This window comes from Monopterus albus, unplaced genomic scaffold (assembly GCF_001952655.1).
Source record: "Monopterus albus unplaced genomic scaffold, M_albus_1.0 scaffold91.1, whole genome shotgun sequence".
Classification (NCBI taxonomy): domain Eukaryota; kingdom Metazoa; phylum Chordata; class Actinopteri; order Synbranchiformes; family Synbranchidae; genus Monopterus; species Monopterus albus.
In genome coordinates, this window is record NW_018127971.1 from 123,687 (window position 1) to 135,320 (window position 11,634).

General features: G+C 39.5%; 1 protein-coding gene across 1 annotated transcript in view; it reads right to left on the reverse strand.

The window, feature by feature from the left end:
• LOC109964630 (glutamate receptor-interacting protein 2-like) overlaps positions 1–11,634 on the reverse strand; it is a 29,054-nt gene that overhangs the window by 6,193 nt on the left and 11,227 nt on the right. The window contains exons 5-16 of the mRNA XM_020608069.1: positions 11,053–11,136; positions 10,902–10,977; positions 10,197–10,342; positions 7,719–7,866; positions 7,467–7,636; positions 5,814–5,942; positions 5,421–5,582; positions 3,618–3,804; positions 1,517–1,662; positions 1,343–1,423; positions 929–992; positions 310–455 (exon numbers count right to left, since the gene is read on the reverse strand). Of these exons, the coding sequence (XP_020463725.1) occupies positions 310–455; positions 929–992; positions 1,343–1,423; positions 1,517–1,662; positions 3,618–3,804; positions 5,421–5,582; positions 5,814–5,942; positions 7,467–7,636; positions 7,719–7,866; positions 10,197–10,342; positions 10,902–10,977; positions 11,053–11,136 (1,539 nt within the window). The remainder of the gene's footprint in view (positions 1–309; positions 456–928; positions 993–1,342; positions 1,424–1,516; positions 1,663–3,617; positions 3,805–5,420; positions 5,583–5,813; positions 5,943–7,466; positions 7,637–7,718; positions 7,867–10,196; positions 10,343–10,901; positions 10,978–11,052; positions 11,137–11,634) is intronic.

Below are 11,634 nucleotides of genomic sequence, written 5' to 3' on the forward strand. Positions count from 1 at the left end.
ATTCAGTTTTGCTCCATAGCGCTCACACCAGAAGCTTGAAGCATGCCCACACCCAACCCAGAAGGCAACAGCTCAGTGAGTGAAGAGTGGAAATTCTCACTGCTCCACTCCGCCCATATGCTTTTTAAGAGATATAATGATGCCTGTGGAGACAAAACTATCTTTGGAGAAAACAAAATTACTTGTACAAATGGACAAATAAAGGACACATTTATACTTGAGTACTGTACTTGAATAAATGTACTTGATCACTTTTCACCACTGCTTATATGCCAGACTGAAATTTAGTGTTTTGGGTGATTAATGTACCAATGTTGTCTTCATCCTTCTGGATTCGGAGTTTGACCATGTCCTCTGCCTGCTGCAACACCTTCATGGCGTCCTCCATGGAGCAGTTCTCTAGACGCACATTGTCGATGGCCAGCAGCCTGTCTCCAGGCTCCAAAGTGCCTGTTCTACCGAATACAAGAGCAAGAGGATCACAGCTATTAACTGGGACCAGGGAGCCGTCAGAATCCTATTAGCCTGGTGTCTCATTGGGATCTGTGGGGGTGACCGTAACCTCACCTTCAACCTACTCAACACTGAGCTCTTCTGAAATGGAGTTGCTCTGCCCTACTGATGCACATTTGATAGCTCAATCCAATTAGTCTTCTATTACACAGTGGAATTGCAAAACAATTTTACAGCATGTTGTTCACTAATAATCAAAAATAAGCTGAGAAATTCTAGTTTACCCTGAACTGTGAAGTGCTGAGAATTATGTCAATAATGTGACATTCACCAGAACAGAAAGCCACTGAATGCTTTTGTATCAACCCCAAACAAGAATAAAGAAAGAAATAAAAAGAGACTTGTTGCTGTTAGAGCTGGAACAACAAAATGTTAGTCAGTAATATTATCAGCACTGCATGCTGACAGGACATACCTGTGTGCTATGCTTCCCTTTTTGATGTCAGAGATGATGAGGGACTTGCCAGGCTTTTTACTTGCTGGAAAAGAAGTAGTAAATTTCAAGTGTTTTTTTTTAATTAGGATGTAGGATAAATCCATAAATTCATGATAACACTACCTCTAAACATTTAAATCACTTAACATCCTTTACTTTTTGTTACGGTGGTCATACTTGGCTTCCTGCATGTGTCTTAGAGCATAGAGAGTAATGACGAATGCTAATACAGGCCTCAATTATTCAGAGTTAATGAGTCATGTGCCCTCACACTTTTGAAAGTCTAATTGATCACAGAACACTGACTCAAAGAATATTTGCAATATGCAGATCTGTGGAATATTATTGAGCAACACTGCCCCCTTCTGTTTGTCTCATTGCAACCAAACTCACCACTGATGGTGATGCCCAGCTCCACTCCTCTCCTCTTGGGTAGTTTAACATGGAAGGTGCCACTGCTGGGTACAACTGACTCTGATTGAAATTTAAAATAAAGATAAATACACACAGGAAGATAAGACTGTACAACTGTCTCACAATGAAATTCTTTTCTTTATGATAGCCTACCTGCAACATCAAACTCAATCTCCACTGTGACCTTATTGGCCAGAGCAGAGTCTCTGAGTAGCTGATGGGCTTCTTCCAGAGTGCCATCTTCAGTTGGGATCCCATTAATGAACAGAAGTCGGTCTCCAACCTGCAGGAGCCCGGACCTTCACAAAGAAAAATACACAAGACAAACCTATATTAAACTGGTAAAAAAGTCATTTTTACCATAAAGAGTTCATATAATATTAAAAACAAATATATTTTGAAGAAACATAATTAGGTGCAAGTGTAACAGGATGAAAAAGAAAAGTTAGCTTGTCAAACCGGATTACTTTCAGGTTGCAACTAAAGGATTCTAATTACCGATTCATTTAATGTTAGTTTTTATACAATTAAACCATTAATCAACTGATAAATGTCAAAGTGAAAATTGGTCATTAGTTTCCCCAAAGCCCAAGGAAAAGTCTTTAAATTAGTCAGTCAATCTTTATTTATTCGTGTGATGTCACTGAGATTGAGATCTCCATGAAACACATGCTAATTAAGTGTCTCACTTGGTTCTTTTCAAAAACCAACTTGTCTTCCCTAACTTTCTTGTTTTATTCAACCAACAGTTCAAAACCCAAAGACAACGAATTAAGAGTGATTAAAATAAAAAGCATTCCAATCTCTCACACTTGAGTCTGCAAGGTTTTGAATTTGTCCTTTTAGTAAAATTATTCTGAGCAGTGACATAGTGTATTAACTTTAACACCACATCCCATTGTCTGAATGATTAAAATGCCATCCATACAGTGAAATGTAACCTCAAGACCTGGCAAATAGATTTTAAACTGACTTTATTGTAACTTGAAAAATACCTCAGCAAGAAAACACACAAACAGGATAAAATAAAAACCCACATACATTTAATCAGACCCCTGTGAGGGTAAATAGAGAAGCACTGTCAACTAACATTAATTCAATAACCACTGCTGCTCGTTAACCTTGTGTGGAGGCTGAGACACTAACATCACAGTCGGATGCTGTGCTTGAGTCACTACTGTCCAGATGCTTTTTGACTAATCATGTTATAAGACCAGGGGCCCTGGGCTACCAGTACAGACAACACCATTAATCTTACAAGACAAGGGCAGATAATGAGTAGAGCTGTGTGTTAATTAGACTGCAACATATAGTATGGATCAATACAATACATACTGGAGCAGTGTAAGGGGGTGTCATCATTACAAAGCACTTACTGCATGAATGCACAAAGGATAATGTGTAATAAATCTAACATTTGATCATGCTAACATCTGCTAATGCTAAACTAAACCCAGACCTTCACAGGGTGCCCTTGTGCTTCAGGAGACTTGGGCTTTCTCTATTTCTGATTAATCACAAATGTAGCCATAATTTACACAAGGAGAGCATTCAAGAATTCTTCAAAGGTTCTTGGAGAGTGGAAATTTTAAGAAATAATTGGTAACTTCTAGTAGGATTAGTGGAGCTACAGTACTTGCGCAGTAAAGAGCTATGACTGCTGCTGGGCCTCATGACATGCCGTACGCACCATGAAAAAGGGCTCCACATGTGACGCAGTTTTAGTGAAGGCTTATGAGGATAGCAGCATGGAGTTGACTAGAGTGTGGCAGGCTTAATGGCAGTTTTTACTGTGGCAATAGAATTAATTAATATGCTATCTAACTGGGTTATAGGAGGTGAGAGGCTTCAGTCAGAGCAGCACTCACCTCTAATGACATACACTGATGAGCTGACATCCACCACAACCACAGCACCATGTTAATCACTGACTTAAGATTAAATAAGACATAAAAAATAAGCATAATTTTGCACAACAGACAGAATGTTATTTTCTGATTTTAATGATCCTGTCAGCCCTCAGTCTTCTGACTCAGTTTGTGGAACCATAACACCAGTTTGAGAATCACTGCTGCATTAAACAGCTCTAATGCTCCTGCCTTCAGACAAAATGTAATTTAGACACAAGGCTAAAATTAGACTTTTTTCACATGTAGTGTTTCATTGCCAGTTTGAGCGACTGCAGCACTAAGGTCCTCTAGTTCACGGTGACTATATGATATTTGTTTACTTGTTAGGTGTCTCAGTGCGTTACCTCTCAGCTGGGCTGTCTGGCTCGATAAAGCGAATGACTGGGGGAGCAGACAGAGTTTCTGTGGCAAAGACACCCCCCTGGAGCTGGATCCCAAAACCTGTGAGTGGATCCCCCCTCAAGACAATCTCGCTCGTTTCCACATGAAAAACCTGTCCCCCTGGGCCAACAGAACTAGCTGCCAGAGAAACTGAGGACGAGAGGGAGGGAAGGGACACATAAGAGAGAGATATTAGCAGAGATGTGGAAGATAAACAGAGCAAGAAAGGGATTGTGGGAGATGAAAAAAAGCATCATTGACATGTTTATGTCAGCAATCAGTCAAATCTGTTCATGCAGGAAGGGGTAAAACAAGAAGAATGGTGTTTTAACAGCTCTGCAGCAATATGTAAAGGATCACTTCTCTCAAATAAAAAAATGACTCAACCACTACGCAAAAAGCTTTCAGCTGTGAAGGATTCTTAAAGAAATTATAATTATCTTTCATAAATGTCAAAAACAGCAATGCAGGCTGCAAAACTAGCTGCAAAACTTCCAAAACTACCAATGCCACGAATAAAGGTACTGAGCAATTTAATTGCCTACATTTCTAATTAGACCGAACTGTTAGTCTACCACCATGCTAGCTTCTTCGTGAGGCTATATAGTGGTGGTTTGATCTAAATGCACCTGTAACCATGCTAACATTTCCACAGTGACAGTGCTAATAGGATGTGTAGCAGACAGACTCACATCTTCGGTCAGATTATTAAATAAAAAGGAAAATAAATACTTCAAATGAATAAAGAAAGGTTTTGGGGGATTATTTTATGAATCTGACCTACAGAAACGCTCATTTGAATTCTACAGTGAATCTAGAAAACAAATAAAATCTCCAACTTGGATGTGGTACACTTTAATCTGTCAGTCCATTATATTTCTGAACACACTAATATAAATGATGCTGGTGAGATCTGGACTTCTCTCAGACCAATCAGTGTCTAATGACTCACTGACTTCTTATAAAGGGGTATGTCAGGCCATTAAAAGACTTTTTGTGAAAGATGGTCTTATCTTAACTCATGGCTCCTTCGACCTCCTTTGCCCTCTTTGATATTGAAATATTCAAAACACAGTGGCACCAGAAATATTAACTTTAGTTAGGTGTACCTAATAAACTGGCATTGGTTTGAAAATCTCTCAAACCTTAAAAGTACCACAAAATAATGAAGATGCAGTCATTTTGTTGAACCAACGCTTTAACATGAGAAAAAGACTCACATCTTCGGTCAGATTATTAAATAAAAAGGAAAATAAATACTTCAAATGAATAAAGAAAGGTTTTGGGGGATTATTTTATGAATCTGACCTACAGAAATGCTCATTTGAATTCTACAGTGAATCTAGAAAACAAACAAAATCTCCAACTTGGATGTGATACACTTTAATCTGTCAGTCCATTATATTTCTGAACACACTAATATAAATGATGCTGGTGAGATCTGGACTTCTCTCAGACCAATCAGTGTCTAATGACTCACTGACTTCTTATAAAGGGGTATGTCAGGCCATTAAAAGACTTTTTGTGAAAGATGGTCTTATCTTAACTCATGGCTCCTTCGACCTCCTTTGCCCTCTTTGATATTGAAATATTCAAAACACAGTGGCATCAGAAATATTAACTTTAGTTAGGTGTACCTAATAAACTGGCATTGGTTTGAAAATCTCTCAAACCTTAAAAGTACCACAAAATAATGAAGATGCAGTCATTTTGTTGAACCAACGCTTTAACATGAGAAAAAAGAAGAGGCTTGCAGTTTGTCCTACGTGAGCTCTTGTGGTCCTTCTTCCTGTTCCTCCTTTTGCCAGTCGAGCTACGTGGGCTGGTGGGAGCAGCTGCAGGAATGGGACAATGCACCGTGTTGCTACTCTGGCTGCTGAAGCCTGAGGTGGCTGTGGAGGAAGGGGAGAAGCCACCACTCACCAGAGCTGAAAGAAGACATAGCACTATCTGTATCAAAAGGCTGGTACAATAAAGCCACATAACCCTGACACTTCATCCACATCAGCAGGCTACACTCACTGTAACATGCAACAAATAAAGAAATGTGGAAGCGGTGTTGGGAATAAACCTCTCAGCTCATCTGAAAAAGATTTAAGCAATGCTCGTCCTGCTACGGTGTCTCGCCAGCAGCAGTGCTGTCATATGTGATAACTTACATTTGCAGAGGTCCTGCTGGTTGTGTGGGTGGCTCGGGCTGCTCCATGTCTTGCTGTGGCTGCCATGTGGGGCATGGCAGTAGTTGCTGCTTTGGTCCCAGTGATGATGGTTGCTCTTCTGCACCTTTACTGCAGCATCAAGGAGGTAAACACATCCATCAAGTAAACCAGATCCACTAATTTGTTGTACACAGTTTTAAAAATTCTACCCATGAAGTCACATTTTCATTCCTGTGTCCAAATTTGTAGCACCACATAATGTCTGGAGGGTAATTCAGAGAAGAGCAATTGATATTTAATGTTTTCGTCATGGTACACTAGATTAAATAATGTGGTTTAATGTCTTTTGATGAGGATCTGAGAATCAGTTACACATGCTGATGAATGGGAAGTGGCCTTAAAAAAAATCTTACTTTTGTTTGCAAGCTTCCAAAAAGCTGAGAGCAAACTGAAGCTCATTTTGATCATTTTATTTTCAGAAGAGCCTGAAAGTGCAAAAGCAGCCTGAGTAAGTTCACCACTGGGCATGATGAATAAGTGAAAGAGGCTGTTGGGAAGCTTGTGGCTCGACCTTGATTGGAAACAGCTGAAAGCTTGATTGCTGATGATGTCTGTCTAAGCATCTGCCTGGGAGACAGTTTGGTCTAAGTGTTTTGAATCTTTTGCATATTTGTATTCATGTTTTTTTTATACGTTTTTATTGGCTTAAGTGGAAAGCAGATGTTAATTCTGAAAGACATCTTACTGCTTCAAGCCTGTATTTATGAATCATTCAAAGGGAAACAAATGACCTACTGCATGCCCCACACCTCAGTAATTAACTTTCCTTTACAGATTAATGCAGCTAAATTTGTCACTGTACATTACATGTGACAGTAATCCTTGCTGCTTCATTTGCATGGGGTCTAATCTCTGACAACATGCATAGAGGATTTGTTGGGGTGACTACAGCAATGCCTGGGATGTTTGCTTTACTCAGTGAACCTGGTTAAATCAGATCATATATAATCAGAATACATGCAGGAGAACCTGCGGTCCTTTTTAGTGAACCAGTTTCTGTTGGACTCCATCAAACCTATAAAGCTCTGGCTCTGCCAGCTTATGTTAAGCTCACCCAGGGGGAGTGCTCAGAGAAATGGTGTTTTCAATCCATGCTAGTGGAAAGAAACATTAACTCCTAATCTCTCAGTGGCCATATCAGTCTTATTAAATCCCCAGAGGATATTGGACAAATTGCATCGTATAATCATGCCTTATCCTTGGGGAAAAGGAATCTGTTAAAATACTGTCTTATCATAATGTCACAGTGCTTTATTTAAGAACCAAATCATTATTGAAATGAAGGTTTGGAAGATGAGATGTAATTCTGTGATGCCTGTGCTGTACTTTGAACCGACAGAAGAAGTGTTTTTCTGAAAAGGCTTGGAAAGTGTTTGTGTGTATGTCTTCAGCGGTTTGAAGACATCACAGGAGCTGAGTAGTTGAAAAAGGAAATCAATCATGAAAAAATTGTTATAGCAAGAGTTTTAAATGATGTATAATTGCATATATTCTTATTCAGTGTGTCTGTTGAGTGCTGTATCTCCACATCCTTCTCCATTTCATGATGCAATGTCTCACATAGACATTTTTTGTGTCACTTGCAGAAAATACCTGTGTCCTGTGGCCTGACAGGAAGTCTGCTCTGACTAGCTGGAAGAATTTCTAGTTTGACAGCATCTGAGGTGCTCGCTAGTAGCTGTGTGGCCTCCATCAGGGAGCATTGCTCTGCGCTGGTCCCGTCTATAGACAGGAGGATATCACCTACGTGCAGCGCTCCGCACCTGAGAGAGCCAGACAGAGTCAGATTGTGACAGGGATGTTTCTGATAGATGTGGAGCAGTAAAATATAAAAGGGGGTTTTACCTTTCCACCACGCTGGCAGGTTTTATCTTGTCAATAATAATAACTTGTTTGCTCCTGTATATTGTTGTGGTCAGGCTGATCCCCAGGCTGGCAGATGGACCTTTCACTATCTCCACCAGCAGAGGGCCCGATGCCTGCTGCACTGCCTCTGAAACAGATCATGCACACAGATAGGTTGGAGACCAATACAATTACTAGAGGCATCTAAAACCAAGAAACCAATACATCTTTTTTACGATCTTAACTAACAATGAAAAGACCCCAAAACAGGCACAGATGAGCGCACAGATTTACACTGTTATAGTTTTTCTGACTGAGGCACAGTTATCAAATTTTTCATTTCTGTCTCCTGTTTAGTTAGTCTCTTCTGCACACCACTAGAATGTCTACAGGGGGGTAATTAATCACTGTAGTTTAGTGCATATCTGGTGATTATAATCCCTAAATCTGTAATAAAATGATCAGCTGATGTTAATAATGTAATTAGAAGAAGCTATAGGCTGTTCTTGAATAAGAAGTTAGGTCTTTTGATACTAAAAAAAACTAGTTGAAATTTGTTTTGTTATTGTGCTGAGTGAAATAAAAACTGTGCATGCAAAGTAAATCTGGAGCTGGATCCAGGTTCTATAAAGTGCTCTCGAACTCCTCAGCCATTATTTCTCAAAGATATTTACACCCCAGGTGAAAAAGATTGTTTTTATGTAGGTATCATGAACATGTGAATTTGTTGGACTGAGAGCTGTGGTACTTGTACTTTCATTTTAGTCATTTTGTTTTACATTACTGTTATATAAAAGGTTCTCACTGTGGGAAGGGCAAACATTACAGTAATGAGAAACCAACAGTATGGACACTGTTAAAACTGGTGTTTGTATAACATGAGTTCATTCAGTTGGCTGTATAGGGTACAGTATCTGACTTCATTACTGGGTTACTGTACTGTATGTCTGTCTCAATAAAGAATTACATAAAGAAATTGTTTTTATTGTTTTTATTGTCATCAGTTTTCTTGTCTTCTGTCATTTTAACACAGTTCCTTAGATGTTTACAGTAACCTAACCAATGATAAAGGGACCTGCCATTTTGGATCCAGTTATGAACTCGATGATGAAGTTATTTACTTCCAAATGAGGAGTTAAAAATGTTTTCAGTCACTGATGATCTTTTGCAGTACAAATAAAGTGCATTGCTGGTGGTATGTAAGTCTTTGATGATAGCTTCAAATGTTTCTGAGAATGGGCTGAAGCAACTGAAACCTGTAACCAGTGTAAACCAAACACTTCTTTTGGGGTTTTTACAGATTTCAGTTCTAAAATATATCTTATGGTTGTCAACTCCCCCTGACGGGTTCAGTCTGGAGGCAGGAGGTCTGAATCCTAAGTGTCTGCACACAGAAAGAAAATGTGTGTCAACTGTCCTTGGTGACCTGTCCTATTTTACAGAGACAGGTGCAAAGTGTGCAAACTTGAGAAGTAGTGACCACGACTGAATGGATGTTATAATCAGGCTTTTACTGCTTTCTGGCCCAAATGTCTGGGATATTTTGATTATTAGACCATTATGTTTTATCACTCTGTCTATTGCCTTGAATGTTTGATTGTTTCTAGAGGAGGTGAAAGTAGAACTTCCATTATTTATATAAATTTGTTTTCGAAGCTAGCCAGGTAAACTCCCATCTGGGAAATGCAGGAGCCAGCATTTTTGGGGCTTGATATATCAGAGGAAATAAAACTCAGGATATTTCAGCCTCTGCTGCTCAGATTTAATCATTCCTTTATAAATCTGCCTCTGCTGAATCACACAACTTTCTAGGAGTGCAATACTATGTCACTGGAGTGCCACACTGCTTGGAAAGTTAGTCATCTTGTCTCTTGAAATATGTAGGGCTACATATAAAAACAAAATATCTGCCTATTACCTATACAATAGAAAATCCTTGCTAACAAAGACTGCTCCTGAAAGTTCCTGAAAAATGTAATCAAGTACTAGATCCTGCACAGTATTGTACTATGGTACAGAAAAGTAATATACTTCAAGACAAAATTTAAGCCTGCTACAATTCAGGAGAGGAGAGAGACCCACACATGATGAGAAAACACAGCATATCATGGGGCGACTGTGGTTCAGTGGGTAGAGTGGTCGTCTCCAACCGGTGCCTGCAGTCCACATGTCGAAGTGTCCTTGGGCAAGACAATGAACCCCCAAGTTGACCCGATGGTTAGAACCACTGGTGTGAGTTGGCGCACATGATGGCTGCCTTGGTTTTGCACCAGAAACAAATTCCTTGTGTATTTAACATACTTGGCCAAATAAAGGTGATATCACCCGTCTACCCCTTCCCTGCTGAAGTGTGCTCTCGGGTCTGTGTAACCCCCCTGGTGTGGTCCAACACCGACACTCCACACAGTCACATTATTTACCCTCAGAGCAATGCTGCCCTACTATGCTTCCACCCTGTGTGTGTGTATGTGTGCTCACCCATGACAGAGACATCATACTCAATCAGGAACAAAGCTTCCTGGCCGCTCTGCATCAGCATGGTCAGAGCGTCTGCGTGCTTCTCTCTGTTTAAAGGCATCCCATCTATGCTCAATACTCGGTCTCCAGCCCTCAAAGTGCTGTCTCTGAAGAACCACAAAAGGAGAAGGAGAATAAAATTAAACACAGACAACAATGGTCATATGAGCATTTAAGCACCAGTCAAGGTACTTCATTAAACAGTTCCACACGATGGCTCCCTCCCAGGTAACATGAAGGATAAATTAGATAAAAGACTGCAAAGTCTTTGATGGTGAATTATATTTGGTCCAGTATTTTGGTACTCTTAGATTTTATGGGTGAAGGTCCAATGTCGCATTAGCCTCAGGATGAGCAGTGCCCTTTTGCTTTGAAGATAATGTTTTCTATATGTGCCACAGCCACAGTTTCATGCAGTGATCAGAGCATTTACAAATGCAAAAGAAATAACCATGTGCTGATTTTAAATCCTGCATTTAAAATTTTACTGCATATGGTTAAGAGACTAATGCTTTCATTGAGGATGAAGATGAGGTCATGAGTAAAACACATATCCACTGGGCTTTAAATCAGTATACACACAATGTGGAGACATGCATGTACATATACAATAATTTGAGTATACAAGCCACATAAATAGCTACATATATATATCCATGTCCTCACCTGTCAGCAGGACCTCCGGGTCTGATGTAAGTAACTACCAGAGGACGAGACCTGCGCCAGTCTTCATGGAAGCCTCCTAAAATACCAAAATACAATAAGTATAAATCACTGCTTAAAAGCTACAGCTAAAAAAAAGAAAACATCTGCCTACCTCTCATCACAAACCCAAAGCTGTTTCCCTCCTTGTGTAAACACACTTCAGTGGTTTTGGTTATGACTCCTGAGGGGGTCTGGACTAAGAGCAAAGAGAAAATGTCAAATTCAGAAACAAGTCACAATAGTCTGTTGCTACACATAAAATAAAGTATTAGCAATGTAAACGTGTTCACATAAGCATGATTTTAGTGTTAGCTGTGTGCTGAATCATGAGGATGGTCAAAGTATTGTGGAGTTGTCATGTTTAATTCATCTCATTGGAGAAATGAAGTCTGTGTATTTGATTTGTGCCAATTATTAAAGAACACTGTACAACCCAGTAAGTATTGCTTTTATGATTCGTAGGTCGAAAGGTCTTTATTTGTTGAGGATAAAACAGGGCTAAACATGGTTAACAACTTTCAAGACATTTAAGTTATAACTGTGGTTTTAAACACAGCTGAAATGAAAAGGTTTGCTCCAAAATTATAAAAACTACAAATGAACTTAAAACAATAGTTTGAACCTATTGTAGAATTCTACAAAAGTAGAAAAGCCGTCTCTTCGAGGCCGACCGACGAGGTCAGACTAAGAGCGG